The 23645-nt window shown below is 39.8% G+C and overlaps 3 protein-coding genes across 3 annotated transcripts; 2 read left to right on the top strand and 1 right to left on the bottom strand.

The window, feature by feature from the left end:
- Positions 1 to 425: 425 nt before the first annotated feature.
- On the bottom strand, positions 426 to 2559 carry LOC306748243 (tubulin alpha chain-like). The gene is made up of 3 exons (XM_079231388.1): positions 2364 to 2559; positions 1732 to 1880; positions 426 to 1624 (listed from the first exon to the last, which is right to left on the bottom strand). Exons 1-3 carry the CDS (start codon positions 2542 to 2544, stop codon positions 650 to 652), a joined length of 1305 nt encoding a protein of 434 aa, XP_079087514.1. The 5' UTR covers positions 2545 to 2559; the 3' UTR covers positions 426 to 649.
- Positions 2560 to 5674: 3115 nt separating this feature from the next.
- LOC306748113 (tubulin alpha chain-like) lies at positions 5675 to 12071 on the top strand. Its single transcript, XM_079231239.1, has 4 exons — positions 5675 to 5782; positions 9703 to 9925; positions 10059 to 10207; positions 10735 to 12071. Exons 1-4 carry the CDS (start codon positions 5780 to 5782, stop codon positions 11707 to 11709), a joined length of 1350 nt encoding a protein of 449 aa, XP_079087365.1. The 5' UTR covers positions 5675 to 5779; the 3' UTR covers positions 11710 to 12071.
- A 1558-nt stretch (positions 12072 to 13629) lies between these two features.
- On the top strand, positions 13630 to 19403 carry pofut2 (protein O-fucosyltransferase 2; the record flags this gene model as incomplete). The annotated part of the gene is made up of 9 exons (XM_079231226.1): positions 13630 to 13805; positions 14943 to 15196; positions 15431 to 15575; positions 16125 to 16235; positions 16811 to 16877; positions 17010 to 17135; positions 17431 to 17611; positions 17926 to 18049; positions 19034 to 19403. 9 exons carry the CDS (start codon positions 13630 to 13632, stop codon positions 19185 to 19187), a joined length of 1338 nt encoding a protein of 445 aa, XP_079087352.1. The 3' UTR covers positions 19188 to 19403.
- Between the last annotated feature and the right edge of the window lie 4242 nt (positions 19404 to 23645).

The following is a 23645-nucleotide window of genomic DNA, read 5'->3' as shown; positions in this document are numbered from 1 at the left end:
GGATCCTATTGTTGCTGCAGGCCACTGTCTGAGTATGAGCTACACAAACAACACCAGTCAGTGACTTGGTCTGTTATTTCTCTCCCTCCTACTCTCTCACAGTCACAGCTGAATGGTATATAGAAACGGACATAGGAGCCTTTCATAACTTACATTCCACATTGGAGAGGATAGTGGGGGGAGGGGAACAAAAGAGAGGGTTTGGTCTAAGTTTCTCAGACTGATATGGTAGAAAGAATCAAACTTGAAATGTCAATGTCTTTTTTTCTTCTTCTTTTAATGCAAATGTGATGATTGAATGCACATTTGATGACACAGTACCATGACTTATGATACCATAAATGTAATACTCATGTTTTCAGGATTTACGATTTGTTTTGTGAATATGTGTCAGAGTATGCAAAATATACTACGGAGTTCCTCAAGGTGCAATTTAAGAGATATTTGCTATGTTTAAATCATTATTCTAACTCACAATTTTGCTCTGTTTTATATTAATGATAATAATAATAATAATACTTTTCTTAACCAAATTGTTTATTCATACAATTTACCTGCATTTTTTCTAACTATAAAAAACGAAATGCTCAATTTTATAACCAGGATAAAATATACATTTTCTTTGCCTTAAATGGAGGCCTAAGAAAAGTCAGTATTCCTCTCCTTCATCATCCTCTCCCAAGTTGTCAGTGCTAACCTCTTCATAATCCTTCTCCAGGGCAGCCATGTCTTCTCTGGCTTCTGAGAACTCTCCCTCCTCCATGCCCTCCCCAACATACCAGTGGACGAAGGCTCTCTTGGCGTACATGAGGTCAAACTTGTGGTCGAGACGGGCCCAGGCCTCAGCGATGGCTGTGGTGTTGCTCAGCATGCACACAGCCCTCTGCACCTTGGCCAGGTCTCCTCCAGGAACCGCCGTTGGAGGCTGATAGTTGATGCCCACCTTGAAGCCTGTGGGGCACCAGTCCACGAACTGGATGGTGCGTTTGGTCTTGATGGCAGCAATGGCGGTGTTGACATCTTTGGGCACCACATCACCACGATACAGCAGACAGCAGGCCATGTATTTACCATGACGAGGATCACACTTCACCATCTGGTTGGCTGGTTCAAAGCAAGCGTTGGTAATGTCAGCAACAGACAGCTGCTCATGGTAGGCTTTCTCTGCAGAGATGACTGGAGCATAGGTGGCCAGAGGGAAGTGGATACGAGGGTAAGGCACCAAATTGGTCTGGAACTCTGTCAGGTCAACATTCAGGGCTCCATCGAAGCGAAGTGAGGCTGTGATTGAAGACACAATCTGGCTTATGAGACGGTTCAGGTTGGTGTATGATGGACGGTCAATATTGAGGTTCCTGCGGCAGATGTCGTAGATGGCCTCGTTGTCCACCATGAAGGCACAGTCGGAGTGCTCCAGTGTGGTGTGGGTGGTGAGGATGGCGTTGTAAGGTTCCACCACTGCGGTGGAGATCTGGGGGGCCGGGTAGACAGCAAACTCAAGCTTTGATTTCTTTCCGTAATCAACAGAGAGCCTCTCCATTAGCAGGGAGGTGAAACCAGAGCCAGTACCTCCACCAAAGGAATGGAAGATGAGGAATCCCTGCAGGCCAGTGCACTGATCAGCCTGTAATTGTAAGAATGTAAAAAGCAGTTGGCAAAATATTTCAAAGTGCAAAAAACAAGTTGAATGTGCTAGAAACTTGCACCCTCAGCAATCTCAGCTTTTCTCACCAGTTTACGAGTCCGATCCAGAACCATATCAATAATCTCTTTTCCGATGGTGTAGTGTCCACGGGCGTAGTTGTTGGCAGCATCTTCCTTTCCTGTAATCAGCTGCTCAGGGTGAAAAAGCTGGCGGTAGATTCCTGTACGCACCTCATCTGGAGATTCCGTAGACATATTTATTAAATGAGTGATCCGAAAGTTGAATGTGAATTCAATGGATTCAAAGAGCTTGACTTTACAATGTTTCTACAATGTAAAAATAAAACTTTGTTCTCGTAACAGATGACATCATCTGCATGATTGTTCATCTTCTGTCAAATGAAAATCATAATCACTGTATTCTAGCTGTGTGTTTTATTTATTGTCAAAATGTTAACGTCTATGCATTTATTGTAAATAACGGAATGTGAGGTTCCAGTGGTCATCCTTGTGTTTTACATTTTGCCAATTTTGTTTCATTAAGTTATTGTCAATTATAAACAATTCCAAAGTTACACAAATGAAAAAAAAAATGCAACAAGCCTAAACTCAATGCCAATTCTCTAATACAGATATCGTTTTTAAATAATACAATTACATTAATAAATGAAAACATTCAAACAATGAAATATATCATCAGCTGTAATACAGACACTAACCGATGACAGTAGGTTCCAGGTCGACGAAGATGGCTCTGGGAACATGCTTTCCTGCCCCTGTTTCGCTGAAGAAGGTGTTGAAAGAATCATCTCCTCGTCCAATGGTCTTGTCATTGGGCATCTGTCCATCTGGCTGGAGCCCATGTTCCAGACAGTACAGCTCCCAACATGCATTGCCCATCTGAGCTCCAGCTTGGCCCACATGAATAGAGATACATTCACGCTGCACAGAACAAATTGCACATTTACTTTCCACATATCTGCTTCACATGATTTTATTTAACTGCTTAAATCCCATTATCAATAAATACAGCAGTATGTACGTTTAAGGTTGGAAAACCACAACTTACCATAGTGTATGTCTCTTCTCCAACGTCCAGGTATGGGTAAGAAAATGTAGTGCTAGACACAGCTGTGCTACTCGGCTTTTTTATACCTACAGTTTAAGGTGAACAGGGATTTGATCTGTGCTGTAATCAGAGAACCTTCTGATGAGACCAGGATAAGCTCATCCGCTTGACATACACACAATGCAAAAGGAGGTCACCACCCTATTCATTGTGTGAGTCTGTGAGTACTAGTGTCTATGTGCACCTCATATTTCAGAAAGCAGAAGCACAACCCCAGATTAGGGGAAAGCAACCTGATGTAGTTTCACCTGGCAGTTTCTAATGTATCACTTTATGATATAGCTTATGATAGAAAAGTAACATTCCTGTTCCTTTGAGGTTGCTTTTTAGGATGCCATTTATGATAAGTACAAGAACCTGAGAAATAATAACATTGTTCAAGTGTGTCACTGTCAAATAACAGTGAAAATGTTGTTTTTCTTTCAAGATTTGGTTGGATTTGAGCAGGCCGGCACACAAGGCCTGCTCAAAATATAAGTTCCAACATTTTTTAAATGTATTTTTATGGAAACTGGGGAGACCAAATCTCCAAACCCGTAACGCCTGCTCTGAAATACAGTCCAACTTGTATAATTATTCAAATGAAATCCCTTGTTTGTCAACCCTACCAGTTTACCACACTCTTTTCCTAAGTTGAAATGAACTCTGAGTCTTTATTAAACAATACATATGAGACCTGCTCCTCCTTCCCTATTCTGCAGTACAGAGTAGACTCCCAAGAGGTAGACAGAATACACTGCATTAGGCGTGTAAACAGCAACTGGCTGCCGGATTGGTTTCACTACATGCAACATAAAAGTCAACCACAGTGGTTATTTAAGTCCACACTGGTACCTGGGTATCACCGACATCCGCACCCGAAAGGTTGTTTAGTTCACATGTCCACATTTCTACTCAACATGAGTTTCAGTTAGCAGTAACTGCCTGTTTCAGTTGGCAGGAACTACCCAGTTTGTTATATCTAAAACAAGTCAAACCACTTTCAAGACTAAAGGGCATCCACTGTAATAGGAGAATGTTGATTGATTATAATCTACCATTTCCAGATACAACACTGTTCACACGCATCATATTGACTTCCTCTTCACTGTCACAAGATGCATGAGTTATGGTCTTCAAAAAAAAAGCAATGAATGTCAGTCAAAGGTCTGTTGGTGGTGAACATATGTGTGGCAGCCAAGAGTAAGCTAAGAGACAAAAGAGTGATGCCACAGCGTCAAATGCATGACCATTTGTTCAAGACAGTCAGTTTCTGTCCCGAGGCTGTGAGACCGATGTGTAACAAATGGGACTACTGAAGTTGGTTTCACATTCTTTTAACAGAGCTCAAAAAACACTATGGTGGAAATGTCAAATTAAAACACATTGGTTCCACATTGGTGCTTAACACACAAACCTGCAGTGTCTTTTATTACCTTGTAGGGAAGACGGGGTTGTTGGTAATTATTATATAATGATTTTTCTAATTAAAAAAAAACACTTTTCTACCTAACCTTTTGGTCTGGTTCATGCTCTGTGAGCTGAAGTAGTGTTAAATATCACAAGGGAAGCCTGGACCTTGTTGTTGTCTTATTTTTTTGCCCTCATTGGTATTCCTTGAGTCATAAAGCCATGTCCGACTTCCATTGTTTGAGAGTATAACACATTCAAATAATGACCCAAGTCTTTTCACTAAAGATCATAATAATAATGCCAGTGCTGGCAAGAAAGAAAGAGAACCGGATTGGACCCCACCAAATGGGACGTAGAGATATTTGGCACATAGTGAATGTATATGTTAAAAAAAGGTTTAAATGTTTGCAATTGTATTGTGGAAGCCACATATATTACATTATCAACTAAGATTATATGCAATCCTAATGTGCACAGAAAAGGTGAGAGACATGCAAAAACACTTTGCAGGACCCACTGTAGTGGAGAAAAACAGCAGGCTTCTACTATGAGCTAGCACGTACTTGTGTTACATTGTTTACTCATTGAGAGACTCATGGTGAAGCAACTACGACCTCTAGCTTTCAAGTGGGTACGATGACAGCATGTGCAGTAAAATGGCAGTCAGAAGGGGGGGTTGATGTTATGGATCGGTTTGCAGGGTCTTCTTCCCACCCACCAGACAACTGACCTTAGGCGTGGCCCTTAAAGAGCCTACACATATACATGTGCCAAGAAGTTTGAATTGATAGAATGAGAGTTATGAAATTACAAAATGCAACATAAATGTTTCAGCAAACAAATGGATGCATGAAAAATATGTTGATTCTGATTTTTCCCACATGCCTTTTGTCTTTATTATTGACAGTGTGTATACATCTTTAAATATCAGTTAGACAACCATCTGAGACACTCTGCTGCAAGGGAACTAAACTAAACAAGTGAGGTGGTAATTAACGTATAATGTAATGAATTCCTTGAATTAGTAATTAAGCAATTTTTGGGTTTGATCATAGCTTCATCATTTATTAAATAATTCACATTAAAAAAAATTCAAATAAGAATTATCATCTTAAATATTGAAATCAACTTGTCACTGTCCCATTATCATTTCACACACACATACATTACACTTGTTTATAGTGCTGCTATGTGTTTGTCTGTGCACTTTATTATGTATGTTATATTTGATTGTAAATGTACTATGTTTCTATTTCTTGCACTGTGTTGATTGTTTTGATCGTCTGTCTAATTTACGCACCGCCCACCAAGACACATTACTCGTACGTGAAACATACGAGGAATAAATGGCCATATATTAATGATTCCTATAAGAACACACTCTTGCAATACATGACGTGGCCATCGCGCTCCTACTGCGCGTGCTCGTCAAAGAGACAGGTGGGAGGGGTCTGCAGTGGAATACAGCCTTGCAGCGCCTCGTCCACCTGGCATTACTCACTCGAACCACATTGACGGCCGCTGTGAGAAGCTATACATACATAAAACATTTTATTAAAAAAAGCCAGCTGCAAGTTGCTTTTCTGTTAAAGGACATTCTACTAAGAAGCTACAATGGTAAGTGTATGATCAGTGTTTTGGCTTGAGAGAAACTTCTTCTCCAAAGTTCACTTTGTTTGTCTTCTCACACTGAGTGGAACATGTCTTCAGCAGTTTCATTTAGCCGCAGTGCGACACATTGAAATCTGCAGCATTTAAATATGCTTGGAAAAATGTGCCAGATTGAAGGTGAGATGTAGGAACTCGGAACTGCTCCCCGTGTGCCCTCTTGTAGCAGGACTCGTGTCAAAAATAGACCCTCAGTAAAGCTGAGCTGGCTGTTGGCCTGGATGAGCAGGTGCTGATAGCATATTAAACAAATATGCTATTTATAGAATGTGCTTTTTTTAAATTTTCCATTTATTTGATCCATTGCTCAGTATGTTACAGGTTACACATGTATTATATGTGTAATCTGCATAATGCATTGTTCCAGGCGAGGTGATTATATACACAACCGCGTCACTGAGGAATGTAGGTGTGTCTCGTCATGCCTCCATCAACAAGTCAGCTCAGATTGTGTTTCTGCAGGAAAGAATCCTTCCCCTGCAACTTGAAAATCAGCCTCTGGTTAAGTTGTAGCTGTGGTTTGGGTTTCTTCAACGTCAACAACAGTTTGAAAGACGCTTCCACAGACACTGTTATTCATAGTTTATTGGCCGTGTGTGTGTACACACACATGGGATTTGTCTCCGGTTTCACATTGCTCTCGTCCTACATATGTACATATGATATACAATAAACAAGCTAAATGTAAAAAAAAAAAAGACATTACACGTTGTAGTCTCTGATTGAGATGCAACTGTAAGATTGTCCGTAACTTTTTGACATACTCCGTGGTTGCCTTAAATCTGCGTCAGGAATTGATCTATCATGCACAGGCAACCTTTGTGTTGTGTTTGCACATTGTAGTATAAACACTCCTTGTTAGCATTGTCAGTACTGATGATTATACAACGTCAACGGTGTCATTGTGTACTGAATACACTACCGCCCTAATCAAATATTCCTGATCCAGAAAATGTAGTTCCTGTTAATGTTTTTTATTTTCATATCAATTCAAATTTTTGAACTACACTTAAGAGCTACACTTGACTACACATGATATGGAGCTATAGTTATTTAACCTGATCAGTGAATCTAAATACCAATTTAAACATATAAGGTGTTACATTGAAATGTGTACGAGTCACAAGTGAATTCACACGCCTATCCCACTTATTTGTGAAAGGTGTTTTTCTTTTATGATTGCCATTATCCAGGCTTGTAGTACAAAAGTAAATTTCAGAATGACACATTTTGGTCTTTTGCAGCATGAATGTGCTCAGCGAAGGTTATGACAGCCAGCGGTCGCAACTGCTATAGCTGCCTCTGGCACAATGGCCATTTTTTCCCCCAGTTCAATAACAGCAGAGATCTGAGCGGTGACAAATGTAGAATATTTAGTCAATGCAGGCTTATCAGGATGGTCAACTTCGATTGAATAGGACTGGGGCATCGCTACAGGATCTGTTTTTATCAGAATCAATCTTTTTCTCCGGATATTCTTGCTGAACACTCTTTGGCATTATTTTACAGTTTAAAGATTTGATCCAAGGCAGGAGAGGAAAAGGAACACATTTGAGCATGAACGGATTCCTAGTTTTTTACTTTGAGAAGACACACATGTTGCAACGCTCTTCTCCAACACATCATGCTTTAATTACAGTTTTTGACTCATATTCAAGGGGACATTTTGGCCTTGGAGTGGCAACAGGAGAAAGGTCATCGGATCATCAGAACAGTATAAGATACCCACAATAAATAGATGAATAGATTCATGCCAAATTATCTGTTGGATCCAAAGTTGACACCTTGATCTGTGGATGGCAGATTTCTGGCTGATGAGGGCGCTACACAAATGGGTAGAGTCTCCAAAATCCCTTTGGATCATCTTTAAAGTGCCATCTTTTCCAAATATAATGTCAACCGGCCTGTAGATGTCAGAAAATCTGCATTCAAATAACACGTAAACGCACAAATTGGAAAGAAGCACAAAAACAGAATGCATGTGTCTGCTTTTGCTTTTGACACTTGGTGTCATGCCGATCATAATAAACTAAATGCATGGCAGTTTGAGTCTGGACAAGATTCCATGAAATCATTATCCATCCTCACCTTGTGTTTATGGTGCATTATCTCTATTCTTCTGTTCTAAAGGCAGAACGTGCTGTGGCGATGGTATTAAGGGATCTCTGTTCCCGTGGCTGCTAACATAAAAAAGCTTTCACCAAATTGATTGCTCTGTTTTTCTACCCTGTTGACTTTTTGTCTTTCTCTTGTGTTCTCTGTATCTATGTAGTGTATTTATTTTAGTCATTAGTTTTAGTCATCAACTAAACTGGAATAACAAGTCCACGTGGGCTCAGACATGCCCTTGTTTATGTCGTATACAGACACACCCTGACCGGTTCTAAGGACAGGAGAAGCTTGAGACCACTTTGTCTACAATTAGTTACTGTTACCTGTTTACGTGTGTTCTGATGGGAATGACTATCTCAGCATTCAAACCGCATGATTTTGACAGAAAACAGGTGTAGCCTTCCCAGTTATTATTTTAAACTTTAATATTAAAGAAATAGTTTTCACACTAGAGCAAACTTTGAGCAGATCAGGTGTACAATTCATCCTGGCAGTGACCAGTATTTTGGGGACTTACAGTCAGTGTTTACCTAAACAGTAAGCCTTTGCTGCTAGGTATCAGGATGGTATGAGAAACCTAAAATAGCTGCTGCACTGAGCTCTGCTAACCTGGACACCCTGATCCTGGGTCACCTTTGCTTTGGAAAGCTTCTGGTGATGATGTATTGAGTAAAACATCGTTGTTGATCAACAGGGATTTAGTTAGATTCCACAGACTCTAAAATGAGTCCCACGGCCCTCACCCACCTTGTCTGATCATGGAGACGGGGAATGTTGGGGAAAGGATGAAAATAGCAGCTTGACTTGAAGCAAGGTGGGGATATAGAGAATGGCAAAGGTTGTCACTGTTGTATGGAGTGGAATAAGGTCATAGGAAGGTTTCACGATGCCTTCGATTTTCTCTGCTTCACATTGTTAATTTGACATTTTTTAATTTCAGCAGCAATTTCTAGACCACAGCATCTGTAACTTCACTTACTTTACTTTACTTATCATGTGAGTTTGGGAAATAGCTTGATAACTCTTGGAGGAAAACTCTAACAGACTGCAATGCCCACCAAAATAAGTACTTGATAAATCAATGTATTCTATCACATTGTTCCAGTATTGCCATAAAGCAATCGTCTTATTGACTTGCAACATTGCTTGCAAGTATATGATAGCTACTATTGTATAAATGGTATGGTACAATCCTAAAGTTCCAAGTAAATCTGTTGTTTCCAGCACCATCCAAGTGCACAGAAAACAAATTGACTTTAAAGTTAGACTGAAATTAGTTTAGATGAATTATTCATTCATACAGCTTGGTAGTATGAAGGTTTCCAGCAGTTGTTCTCTGAACTCAACCCCCATTTCAGCTCGCGAGTCCTGCTCAAGGTCACATGACAGCCCAGTGACAGCTGCAGCAAATCTGTTTTGCTCGTTCTTTTAACTTTGACATTCTTTCCCTGTACATGTCTCTTTTCTTCCACCTAGTGGCTGACTTTCTAATTGACTTGTTTGGATTGCTGCAACTGCAGTGCTAATGTGTACAGTGTAATTATGGTACTATTTGCCATTTATAATATTCTGCAAAGCAAATATCCATATTCTTCGCAATGTTTAAAGCTCTTTGCTCAATGGAAAGGGAAATCACAGTTACGAAGAGTATGCAATCCTTACCCTTTCTCTGCATTGCCACCTTATCTTCCCTCTATATTTCCCCCCACTCCTTTTCTCTGCCTCCTCTTTCAACTTCTCCTCTTCTTCCCGTCCAGCGTGAATGCATCTCTGTGCACGTAGGCCAGGCTGGTGTCCAGATGGGGAACACCTGTTGGGAGCTCTACTGTCTGGAGCACGGCATCCAGCCGGACGGCCAGATGCCCGACCGCAAGCCCGTGGGAGGCCACGACGACTCCTTCACTACCTTCTTCAGTGAGACTGGGACCGGGAAGTACGTCCCCAGGGCAATCTTTATTGACCTGGAACCAACTGTTATTGGTTAGTATTGGTATGACATTATATGTTGTGTTTGTACATATCAGGAATGTGAGTCTGAAACAGTTATCCCCCAAAAACATTGTCTATAACAGAGAAAATGGTTTCTTCCACTTTTGTCTTTTGAATTTCCCAGATGAGGTGCGCACAGGAACGTACCGTCAACTATTTCACCCGGAACAGTTGATCTCAGGCAAGGAAGATGCAGCCAACAACTACGCCCGTGGACACTACACCGTCGGCAAAGAGATCATTGACTCTGTCCTGGACAGGATCCGCAAACTGGTGAGAAACTGTTTACAGTTTTTATTTTTCATTCACAATGGCTTTGCCCTAGAACAGGGCTCCATACAGTTGTCAGCTCATATTCACTGAAAACAGTCAGATCGTAACACCTGCACACAGACTTGCACTCAAGACCTCACTATGCAGAATTTGGAAAGTCATACTGCAGGGTGCTGAAGAAAAGTGGGAACAGAATGGGTCTGAGCACCCCTTTTACATTTATTCTCAATCGCTTTGACTTTTTTTTCACCGTTTTAACAATCTCTAAACTGTTTCACGCAACATAATCACACAACTCCATTGCGTGTCTTCAAAAGTTAGATATCGTGTCAGTAAACTGGCCAATGCTACCAACATGAAAAGTTGTTTTGTCATCATGTAAGCTCTGTGTTTACAATACAGCAGCACGACATTTGAAAACCGTTTATTTTTATTTTCTTTACGATCATTTACGTCAGTGTAAAACAATGCTTTGCTTCGTATTCCTGTCTTTTCCAGTCTTTGTAATTGTTTCTCTGTATCTGTAGGGTGATCAGTGCACAGGTCTTCAAGGATTCCTCATCTTCCATTCCTTTGGTGGAGGTACTGGCTCAGGTTTCACCTCCCTGCTGATGGAGAGACTCTCTGTTGACTTTGGCAAAAAGTCAAAGCTTGAGTTTGCTGTCTACCCGGCCCCCCAGGTCTCCACCGCAGTGGTGGAACCTTACAACTCCATCCTCACCACCCACACCACACTGGAGCACTCCGACTGTGCCTTCATGGTGGACAACGAGGCCATCTACGACATCTGCCGCAGGAACCTTGATATTGACCGTCCATCATACACCAACCTGAACCGTCTCATAAGCCAGATTGTGTCTTCAATCACAGCCTCACTTCGCTTCGATGGAGCCCTGAATGTTGACCTGACAGAGTTCCAGACCAATTTGGTGCCTTACCCTCGTATCCACTTCCCTCTGGCCACCTATGCTCCAGTCATCTCTGCAGAGAAAGCCTACCATGAGCAGCTGTCTGTTGCTGACATTACCAACGCTTGCTTTGAACCAGCCAACCAGATGGTGAAGTGTGATCCTCGTCATGGTAAATACATGGCCTGCTGTCTGCTGTATCGTGGTGATGTGGTGCCCAAAGATGTCAACACTGCCATTGCTGCCATCAAGACCAAACGCACCATCCAGTTCGTGGACTGGTGCCCCACAGGCTTCAAGGTGGGCATCAACTATCAGCCTCCAACGGCGGTTCCTGGAGGAGACCTGGCCAAGGTGCAGAGGGCTGTGTGCATGCTGAGCAACACCACAGCCATCGCTGAGGCCTGGGCCCGTCTCGACCACAAGTTTGACCTCATGTACGCCAAGAGAGCCTTCGTCCACTGGTATGTTGGGGAGGGCATGGAGGAGGGAGAGTTCTCAGAAGCCAGAGAAGACATGGCTGCCCTGGAGAAGGATTATGAAGAGGTTGGGATTGACTCCTTTGAAGAGGATGAGGAAGGAGAGGAATATTAGACGGGTTTAGCTGGCGTTTGGCAATTATTATCAGGGACAAAACTGGTCTATTTGTTGCATAGACAATATTTAAGAAATACAACACATTTTCCAAATTTGTTTTCAATTTTAGAAATATTCTATACCTTTTTTTTTTTTTTTTTAATAAATAATTGACCTACCTGTAAGGTTCCTTTGTTGTACCATCACATTTACTTTTGAGAGCTTTTGTGTCAATTCATACCTGTTTAGTAATTTGTTTTATCTCAATGTTTTCAATTGTTTTATCTCAATGTTTTCAATTGTTTTATCAAAAAGACAGAATATTGTATAAAATCTTTATCTGATCTTTATTATTTTGAAACCTGTGTTTGCAAAATAAATATTTCCCAAAAATATATTGCCTGTTTATTTATTTTTTTACTTACTAAAAAAGGAGTCCTTCCCTTTCTGTTAGTTGTGACATATTTTTATGAATATTTTATTGATGAAAGTTATCATCTTATGTTTCATATTTCATATCGACAAAATCCATGAATTGTTTTGTGTAGGCTACAGTGTTGACACTCCTCAAAAACTCCTCAAAACTCACCTCTTCACCAAAGCCTATGTCCTCTAGCTACTGTTGCATTTGTTAGGTTTATTTATGTCTTTGTTAAGCGTCCTTGGGTTTCATGAAGGCGCTATATAAATCCTAGCTATTATTATTATTATTATTATAAACATACATACATAGACCAAAGGCACCATGAAGGCATGCAGTAAGAAAAGTAGAAGCATCTCTGCACAGGACCAAATAACACAGTTAGCACACAATTTGAATATACTAATATTAGCTACTGTTTATGTTAACATTAGGCTCATTGTTAAATAAATAAAGCTGAAGCTAAGGAACCAGTCAAACTTACCAATGTTTGCCACACAACTTGAGAGCAGGAATAGTGAAATCTCTTTTTTTTTTAAATAAAGATAAACCAGCAGCTACCAGCATGTGCTGCAAAACTCTTTATACATATGCATATATGTTTGAGTCCAAACCTTCTTATGAATTGTGGCTTTGTCTTTGCATTGACATTCCCACTTAAACTGAATCTAAGTAACGTAAAGTATTGTAGTTGGTTGGTTTGTTGGATGTTACTAAGACTTGCGAATGTAATACATACAACACACTTGATAAACATGTTAAAACATGGTTGACTCAATGAAATACTAGTGTCATATACCGGTATACTCAATAGCTTAATCAACTAATAAGCAAAACTACTTTATGTATGTGTCCTACTACTAACTAAAGAAAGTGTTAATTTCTTTGGCTGATTGTCTATTAATAAATGATCCACGATGAAAATACAAACTCTACACTAGCAAGCAAAGTAAGGCCAAATATCAACAAATACAAATATTTGTCCTTTGTAAGAATTACATGTATTTCAACATCAGATAACTGTGGTGCCCCACAATCTGTCTGCTAAAAGGTAAGATGCTATCTGTCTGCTAAAAGGTAAGATGCTATAAGGCATTAAAATAGATTTTTTTTGTTTATTAACATTTAGAATAATTTCTTATATTCAAACATGTAAATGAAACACTTGTGATTAATTTGAATGATGAATCTGAATCAACTTTCCTTTTAAAATTCAGACCTCATGGGATCAATGTTGATGTTTTGTGACTACAGTTAGTTTATTACTTTCATCTGTGCTGATTCTACTGTGACATCAGCAACCTCTTTCACCCAATGTTTTCGATTTCATTAATTCATTTCCTTTAGTGTCTTGGTGGCTTCTTAGGATGATAAACTCGTGAAAATATAGCTGGGTTGTTTGTCATTAATACAATTAATTGTATTGCATTTATATTAGCGTGCGCGTCTCTTCTGGTTGCTGGGCAACTGAACAGACGCTTCTCACCCTCCCGGAAGTGCGTGGCTCTAAAGGAAATATGGCGCACAGAGCAGTGCATATACCAGTTGTATACATTGCTTCAATCTATTCGTTTACTGCGTTTTGTTTGTCAATTCTCGTCGCGTTTGCAGCATTTGAAGCAATACACGCCGACAATGCGTTCAGTGCGAGCCACACGGCCACTGTCCCCATCGCCGCCGCTAGGGATCTACGGTGAGTTCCCCAACACGTCAGGTCACTGTTAGCTAGCAGAATGACTTCATGCTAACGGGAGGAATGGTCGTGTTTATTCGTACATTGCAGCTTTAGATTACACACTTACCCTGTTAAAGCTGTACGTATTTACTTCCCAATCCCGTTAGCCAGGCTTGGCCGCTTTTGTTGATAAGCCCTGCAGACTTGATGAGGGGTAAAGGTGCAACGTCACCTGACTCCATTCAAAAAGATGTTCGTTTAATGAATTATTGCGTGTTAGAACCACACACTTTGAGGAGAACGATCTCTTAATACAATTCTCAAGACACTATTGTGTCGTATTACATTTCGGCGTATACATGTTTAATTAAGCAGCAACAGTATGTTATTTTCCCCGTCCCTTACATCGTAGGAGTAACGGTGGGAACACGTCATCATATGATAGTTATCAAGAAACCGTGGTGTGTTATTAATGTACATGTAGGGCGGTTTGCATTGCTTACTGGCTTGCTTGCTTGCAGTAGTCTCTTCACAACGATGGGGCTTCATATGTCTTACAACGTGTATTAATCTGCACTATGCATGCATAGCATACCACCTGGGTCCGTGTACGTGGGATAAGAATTGTGCTTGTGATAAAAAGGTTAAACGGATAAGCGGCAAATTAGACCATATAAAAACATGTTACTTTAACCATTTAGAACGTAATACAACTGTATATATATAATTATGATGCTTCACTCTCTTCTTTGACGTCTCAGTATATCATGTCTTGACACTATTTTGTTTGGAGAATCATTAGAATATGTTAAATACATTGTCTGTAAGACAGTATCCATGATCCAGGTTCATCAACAAATCACCTTTTTAATGTTGGCACAGGATGTGAACTCCCTGGATAAGAATAGGTTCCATATTCGTATGATAGGTTCCATAAGAATAGGATCCATCACAAAATAATTAAGGTTGACAAAAACATCATGTAGAGATTGGGAAGATATTGTTTGACAATAACTACTGATTGATTATAAACTTGAAACCAAAACTTGGTTTTTAGCATTCACCCTGGTGTTCGCTGAATACAGCTCTTGATTCTGCTTTGTATCCATCCAAAAGTTTTCTCAAAACATCTCATGTCCTCTTTTGTTATCTCAGGTACCTTTTGTATGACGTGAACCCTCCGGAGGGCTTCAATCTACGGAGAGATGTCTACATCCGCATGGCATCCCTGGTGAAGACTTTGAGGAAGGAGGGGGACGACTGGGTATTGGTTCTGCCCCCATGGGGTCGTCTCTACCACTGGCAGAGCGCCAACGTCCACCAGATTCACATCCCGTGGGGGGAGTTCTTCAGCCTCACTAGCCTGCAAGTCAATGTGCCTGTCATTGAGTATGAGGAATTCATCGCTGGTGAGCTTTTCATCTTGGTGACCCAGACTAGAGTTACATTTGAAACATCATTATTTGTATATGTTTTCTAAATAATTGAATATATTTTAAGCTTCTTAAACTATAATTTATAATGTTTTAATAAATATGAATTGTTCTTTTTTTTTTTTTTTTTTTTTACAATGCGCATCCACCACTTTTTAATCAGCTGTTAAAACAGAGTGCTAAGTTTTTTTTTTCCTCTCTTGGATCTAGAAAATGGAGGTCCATTTATAGACCAGGTTCTGGTACTGCAAAACTACGCTGAGGGATGGACTGATGGGAAATGGGAGGAAAAAGTTGATGAGCGGCCGTGCATCGACAAGTTGATGTACTCCAAAGATAAACAGGGTTACTACAGGTAAGACAACAAAATGCACCGAAGCCAAAAATGTAAAGCTCAAAGTATGAACAGATAAACACTGTCTAACACAATTTCTTCTAATTTGCAGTAGCAATGCAATATAATATGTAACATGTTTATAGCACAGTCAAAACTGGGGGTGTGGAGTTCATGTGGTAGCTGCTTGTAGAAATTGTTTGAGTTTGACACCAGAGACTGTGTTTTTAATCCTGTTTTGATGTGTTGTGTGTCACTTGTGGCTACAATCTTAAACCATCCTAGTTGTGATAGGTCTAATGTTTCCTGAATCTTGTTTTTGTCTTGCCCTCCTTTGTAAGAGGGTTTTTTATTGTTTATTTATTCTTACACAAAAGAGATTTATTTAGCTTAAATGCCAAAGAAAATAATTTGTAATTGGAATAACTTAGTAGACCCTCCTCAGACAGTGACGGATCACATTCACATATATTCGTATTAATGATATCCATCTCTAACTTCTTGCTCACATATCTCTCTCCTCTCCATCCATCACCAACTGTCTACATTTGTTCTTGTTGTGTTTCCAAGGGGCTGGTTTTGGGGCTACGAGGAGACGAGAGCTCGAAACGTAACGTGTATATCAGCCCAAGGCCATGCCTCCATCATGGCTCCAGTTCTTCAGAAAAATATCACAGTGACGTGAGTCTACAGAGCAACATGCTGATATAAAATGCATCCAATATACACATACATGCAAAGTGTATCGGCATTTGTCAAGCACCAATGTCCGGTAAAAAATGCAAATCTTTTTCGTTCTGTGGTTGAATTCAGTTCTACTGAGCTTTTATCATTATAGCATCAATGACACGATTGACAACATATGATTGGTTTCTGGCTTTATCGAGAACTACTATTTCAGGAAAGCTACCGAAGTTAAATTTAATCTGGCGCTATTAACCATTACTAACGCCACTGTGCACATTACAAATCAGGTGTAGCTAAATGACCAGATGAGGTAACAAACTATCAAGATCACATGATACATAACATGTATCATGTGTTCAAACGTATCAGTCTTTTGCTGAAACAGCCAAAGTATGATGCATACGCCCTCAAAAAGACAGCGGAGCCTTCAATACTTTTATTTGTAAAAAGATGAAACGTGATCTGACATAATTGTTATCAAAGTGCGGTATTGCTTACAGCTTGAACCTCTCTCAGATCGTGATGCCACTGTCATGGATAAGCTTGTTTTGTACCGCACTATTTTGCAGATCAGTTATGCTTGACCGAGCAGAGACGCTTCTCCATGATCACTATGCTGGAAAGGATTACTGGGATGTAAGTCAATTAATGGGCTAATATCATACCTGTTTAGTTATGTTGATGTAGGTATAAGATGGCATATTTTTGCATATATTTTTTTAATAACCTGATGGTGGGTGCCTCTGCAACTGTCTGTGTTTGATGTAGACCCGCCGCAGCATGGTCTTTTCCAAGCACCTGAGACTTATAGGAGATGACTTCAGAGAAAAGTACCTGAACTCTACAGATGACAGAGACCATACCATTTACAGTGAGGATTGGACTCGCATGAAAGTGAGTCGGTGTATCTGAGTGTGGCATGATTATGTGATGTGGAATCGAGGCTGTTGACATGTGCAGTAGATTATCCAGTATTCACCATGTGAGTGCGTCATTTAAGACCGGGCTCTTACGTATTTGATAATTGTTGGAATTTTTTGAGCCAGTCCTGTCACCATGTCACCTTTACTTCTCAATGTTTATCTGCGTGATCTGACCTAATTCTGAAGTTTGACATTTCAGCCTTTTGATGATCACATCTTAGGTAGTAATTATACACGGGTGTATTGTGTCTTTATTTTCTCCTCAGGCCAAGCTAGGATCAGCTAAAGGTGGTTCGTATCTAGGGGTCCACCTACGCAGAAAAGACTTCATCTGGGGTCACAGAGAGGATGTACCAAGCCTGAAGGGGGCAGTGAAAAAAATGCGCAGCTTGATGAAGAAGCATAAACTCGACAATGTGTTTGTTGCGACAGATGCAGATGAGGAAGGTAATGACAAACCGACACATTCAGAGACGGTTTACCATTTAATGTACATTTGAATGATTCAAGGACTATTTATTTCATTAAAAAAGGCCAATATACTGTGTTTGGTGACAATTACGTTTTCTGGTCTAAAACCATTTAAAACATTGACACAATATCAAAATAATTCTGTGTATTATAATGATAATATACTACTGCAATAAGAAGCTTTTGACCTAGTTGTAGAAATGAAATCAGTAAGTAGCAGTAGCATTTTCAATAAAATCATAGTCATATTCATGCTTTTATGATCCTGTTTATTCTATGTTATTTTGTAGAATTAAGGGAGCTGAGAGGGCTGTTGCCAGACATGGTGCGGTTTGAGCCATCCAGAGAGGACCTGGAGCTCTTTAAAGATGGAGGGGTGGCCATCATTGACCAGTGGATATGTGCCCATGCAAGGTAAATTACTTGTCATGGTTTTTCACACGTAAAAATCAGCTAATTTGTATCGGAAAATAATTCAACCTCCAGAAATTTGTTCTGAGGAAAGTTTGTCACTCTAGTGGCCGTTCATTTAACTTCAGACTCATCTATTACAATCATCGGATCAAATACATTTGTCCAGTACTTTGTTTATGACCAAATACCTGCAAAACTAATGGCACTCAGAAGCCCCAGCTGTACTTTGTGTTTGAATTTGCTGTGCCTAAGTTCAGCCTCACAGAGCTGCTAATGTGGCTATAGTCACGCGTTGCTTTATCATTTCGGAGTATTGTGTTTAGGTTTTAAAAAAAAAAACAGCAATAAAAATAGGGCTCAATATGAAGTTTTTCTAAAGGAATCATTTAATTTCAATGCATAATCATTTAAATGTACAGATTTGATCATTTGCCTCATTCAGACTTAAGACACTGGACATCTATTACCCAACGGCCTATTTGGAAATAAAAAATTGAAACACCAATTAACGTTCAGCCTTGTCATTATACCTACCCATGTAAAAAATGGTGCTCCATGACATTCAGTGGAAACATCCTGTGTCATCATGTGTCATGCTCATGCAATTTTTCAAGGTACATGTGGTCTGTTGCATCACTGCTTGTATAGTGGGAAACGCTCCACAGAGAAGGAAGTGTAGGGTTGTGAATAGGATTTCAGGCTGGCTCCTCCTCAGTGCCAGCATGTTATCATGGCCTCACCCCTTTTTGGCCCCTGTCCGGGCCCTGTTGTGGCTCATGGTGGGTTTCAGCATTAGGTTTGTTCGAGATGAACTTTGCCTCAGTTCACTGCGCCTGTTTTGTTGCTTGTTTTGCTTCTTTTCTGCATGTTTTGGCTGTTCTAAACCATATTTTAGGGTTGTTAAAGCTTTTATTTCCTGGGGTGTAATTCCCCAGTTGCCGTTGTTGGTTTTTGTTTATATTTGTTCAAACATTTATTTTTCAGATTCTTCATAGGAACATCCGTGTCCACCTTCTCTTTTCGGATCCATGAAGAGAGGGAGATCTTGGGTTTTGACCCCAAAGCTACATACAATCGTTTCTGTGGAGACACTGAAAAAGAATGTGAACAGCCCACACACTGGAAAATCGTTTTTTGATGTGACCAATCACTTTCCTGACACACGCAAGTGCCGAAAGCAGTGTTAAAAGTGACGTATGTATGGAATATACAACATATTCTGACTGTTTTATGGTGTATTTTTTAAACTTTTTATGGTTTCAGAGTTGTACAATCAGACCACTGTGACTGAACGTTGTACTCAAAAGGCCAAGACTGGGCTGCCAAACATGTGTTATTGTAATGTTCAACAAGTAAATCTGCAGAAATATTTTTGGGGTTGTATGTTGAATGTGAATCTTTCATGACAGCCTAGTATTTTACAAAATGTCTTATATTTATTACCAGCATCCCTGGTGTGGAAAAAGTGTCGTATGGCAGTATTTAACATTTTGTGAGATTCAAATATGTTGAGCATCTAAACTTTAAAAGTGCTACATTTGAAATTCAGAGCACTGTATTGCAGCAAATAACACTTTGCTATGTGACGATATAGTGGCGTAATGGCTTTCTGAGCAGGGAATGAAGTCAGTTTATTACGAGCTTCTCTGTGCTTTGTTATGTAGCCAGTCTTACCAGTTTGCTAACTGATTTGCCACCGAATTGCACTGCTCTCATACAGAGGTTACCACAGATAACACCGCCCACACCCACGGCGTCGATGCCGAAGCTTAGCCCCCACCCTCCGGTTAACTCCCCAGGCTGTTGTCTCTGTCATCACCGTTGCTGTTGTTGGAACAGTTCTTGCTTTTAGTTTTTTTTTCTATCCAACTTGGTATTTCAAAGATAACACCAAATATGAAGGAGCATCTGGAGATCATAACCATGGTATAAAGACAAAGCATTTGTATTCAAGGGTACCCTGTGGAGTTTTATTTTTTTTAAAGTAAACCTGTTTTCTGTGTGTAAGTGTGCAACTGTTAGCTCTAATTAACTTGTGAAAATATTTACAAAGCTTATTTTTAGGTACTTTGAACGCTTCAATATATGTATTCATGGTTGCTAGCCTTCTTCTTCACTATCTTTTTTTAAGCACATTACTTAGTTTCTTACTTAGCTTAAGTGTATTGCACCACCTCACTATAGTGCACTTGCATATGAGCCTTTGTGCCTTTGCACAAGATACAAACAATAACGGGATCTGCTCACTAAAACACTAATCAACAATGCACTAGTGGTCAAATAAACCTGCAGGGTACCTTTTACAATAGAGAAGCAGAAATAAGCTTACATCTCCCAGCTCACAATGTATTAAACATAGGTCCATTATGCTTGTGCTTCCACCGTATGGTAGTGTTTGTGTGAAATAATGCGCCCCCCTTCATTTCCTATTTTTATGAATGGTTTTATTTGATTACATTACAATAATACTGATGTTGGAAAAGTAGTAAATAAGACAGACATCATAAATAACAGTATCATAATGAACTTCAATGGCGCTCAATTCTTTCAGCCTCTTCTTTTGTATGCGGCATTGACCACAATAGTGTTGTTGCTAATGATACTATCATTGAAAGGATTTGAGATGCCACGAAGGAGCCACTGTGTCTCGTCGACACTAGCCAGCCATGAAGCTGTTCTGTTACAACACACTATTTGTTTCCATTCCTGAGGTTGCTCGCATTTTGATTAATAATGAAAATGCCCCGTGGCAAGGGGCATTGTCTCAGGACTTGCTTTGTACAGTAGTTGTGTAGTGTTGATGTGGAATAAAAGTTTTTTTGCAGAAGACAATTCCATTGCTGTTCTATATTTATTTTTTTATCTTAACCAGATTAAGTCAACATCTGAGATTTAAAATGTATGTGGAAACTTCATTGCATAAGAGGTTGTATAATGTTTGTTCAATTTATTTACTCAGGACTCCTGTACCACCAACAAGAATGTTTTCTTACATTACAAATACATTTTGACTATTTATATCCATGTCATTAAAATATTCCCTCATGTATAATTACCAGTAATGGGAGTGTTGTTGATCATGTGTATGCACAACAGTATCTTAAGAGAGGTAAAGTGCAAAATAACAGTGTGCTTAAAGCAGCAGTTTACATATATGGACCTTTTATATCATTTTGACCCCAGATTCCACATTAAGATGTAGTCATCAAGAAGAGCAGCAGAGATTTCTGATCCCCTCGGTATGGCTTTGTACGCTAAAAATGTGTAATGGTGAGCGTAATACAAGATCATCTATTTATGTCTGCCTCTAGTCCCGGGAAAACTACAGTTTAATCGTAAAAACCTCAATCTTTTCAGAGCCCTTTTCATAGACATGTTGGAATTCTATTCCCAACTCTAGATCAGATCCTGCAGTCTTAATTGCTTCCCCTGTGGCAGTGTTTCCTCATGCTTACCAGCATACCAGCAGCTCCCTTCACACATTCTTATCAAGATGGAAAACCAGTAGGACTTGATAACGGTGTTCTCATGGATGCACAACAATACAACAGTGTCATATGTCATATGTTCTTGTTTGGCCTAACCTTGAAATGGCTATTGTGTTGGCCAGGTGTCTGATGTGAAGAATCTACTTCACCCAATTGGCAGAGGCTATACTGTACTGTCATACAAGGAGTTTACAGACTCGTTTGTGTCTCTTCGTCCAGTTTATAATAATGCCATGTCATACAGCATTGTCTGTATCAACAGTGATATTATTTACTAACACAGGATACGTGTGGAAGAGTGAGGGATAAAGTGACTTTAGCTTCAGCCGCATCCCACTTGTGTTGCTTGAAGAGTTGTTGTTTTTGAGAGCCTTCCCAACAACATCTTACAACCCTGAGTAATTTACTGTAATGTGATGCTTGGCTTTGCCCTGTTCCCTTTAATTGAATGCCCTCCTTTGTAAAAACAAACATGTACTTGTCCATGCCTGTTTTATAACCCTTTTAACATTATTGGTTATCTTAATCACTATATGAAAAACCTGACAATGAGTCTTTATTTAGTGCAATCCTAATATAAACTTGCATCATATCAATGTTATGATCACATCGAATAGGACAATGTTACCATAACGGATTGACTGAACCCCCCCCCCGTCGGAGCGTTGCCCTCCCGACGCCGGAACAGACCTGCAGGTGTTCCAGGAAGTGCGGCGCCCCTCCCATTTTTGAGCTGGCAGGTTGCAGCCAGAGGACACGCCCTTCTTCGGAGATTGAACTGGTCTCGCGCAGGTGTTTGCGACTCCCATACGCGCGAGACACAAGACACGGAACAGAGCGCTGGAGACTGCGCTTCTTTTGTCCCTTTTGTCAGCGTCGTTCTGCTTTCTTTCTTTTATCAGTGAGCGGGAATTGACTCTGTAAACTCCCTGAACCGGCTGACGTTAATGGGAAGGGCCGACCCGCCATGTCCTTTCTAAGCCTGAGAACAAATCATTTAACCAATTAAGAGGACAGACGCAACCAGGTATGGTTAAATGGTGTATTGGTGTCTTTTATTGTTCTATCAAGAATTAAGTAATCTTTCTGTCATTCAGTGTAACTTTATGTGGATTCCTGATGATCTTTCAAATGTTGCCACCTTTAGTGAACTTCGATTAATGTCAGTAATAATTTGTTAACAAAAAATACATGTTGTTCTGTATGTTATATCTCTGTTATAACAGTGGATATTTATATGTTATATCTGGATTATTAGACTACTGTAAAACATAACAATGTTCATCTTGTCCTTCTTTTGAGCACTTAAAGGACTTCGTGTTCAAGAGGGCTTGAAAAATAACTTAACTACAAATATGCATTACGTAATGGAGCCATGCTGATATATGGCGGGTAGACATGTTTATGGATGTATTTTGTCTTCATTTTAGCCTCTACTGATGGCCTTCTTCCGGCAGCTAAAACTCCTTCTCTGGAAGAATTGGCTTGTAGCCGTCAGACAGCCAGTGAGTGACATTAAAGTGCAATGGCAACTGTAATTGTATTTCCATATATAATAATCAGTCTATGCATTATGATATTGCAATATAACATACCGCATAGACTACATACATGGCATACATAACAACCACTGTACTGACGGGATTCTCCATATTGCAGAAATATTGAACCATTGGACACATATTATATTATATGTACATATTATATACTCTTTACAAAACTGATAGTTACCGTTTTATGATATTTTGTGTTATAGCTATGGTCCGTGACTCTGATCGTCTGGCCTCTGATCATCTTCACCATCATTGCTGTGGCCCGCAAACAATTCCCTCCAGTACTAAAAGATACATGTAAGTGTAAAACTGCACAGAATAAGGTGCTTTGTTATAGGTGTTTTGTTCGTGATGAGATTTCAATAGTCTTTCTACTATGCAATCAATTGCAAATTGATTATGCTTTTCAAAAAAAATAAACTGCAAGCAAACCAAATGAAGCTCTCAACAACTACTGTAAATAAGTCACAGCCATGATCAGCCTCCAACCTGCCCTGGCACTACAATGTGTGAAAGTATAGATGTCTTGCTGCCTTTGAAAACATTTGAATCAAG

This window comes from Taurulus bubalis (assembly GCF_910589615.1).
Source record: "Taurulus bubalis genome assembly, chromosome: 15".
NCBI classification, from domain to species: domain Eukaryota; kingdom Metazoa; phylum Chordata; class Actinopteri; order Perciformes; family Cottidae; genus Taurulus; species Taurulus bubalis.
This window is presented reverse-complemented; position numbering and strand designations above follow the sequence as displayed.

Excerpts from the sequence above, each read along its gene's own strand:
- LOC306748243 (XM_079231388.1), bottom strand. The coding sequence starts at position 2,544 with ATGGGCAATGCATGTTGGGAGCTGTACTGTCTGGAACATGGGCTCCAG. Across the intron at positions 1,881-2,363 it reads CCTGGAACCTACTGTCATCG|ATGAGGTGCGTACAGGAATC; the intron begins GTTAGTGTCTGT and ends CGGAATCTCCAG. Across the intron at positions 1,625-1,731 it reads TGGATCGGACTCGTAAACTG|GCTGATCAGTGCACTGGCCT; the intron begins GTGAGAAAAGCT and ends TTACAATTACAG.
- LOC306748113 (XM_079231239.1), top strand. Across the intron at positions 9,926-10,058 it reads CCTGGAACCAACTGTTATTG|ATGAGGTGCGCACAGGAACG; the intron begins GTTAGTATTGGT and ends TGAATTTCCCAG. Across the intron at positions 10,208-10,734 it reads TGGACAGGATCCGCAAACTG|GGTGATCAGTGCACAGGTCT; the intron begins GTGAGAAACTGT and ends CTGTATCTGTAG.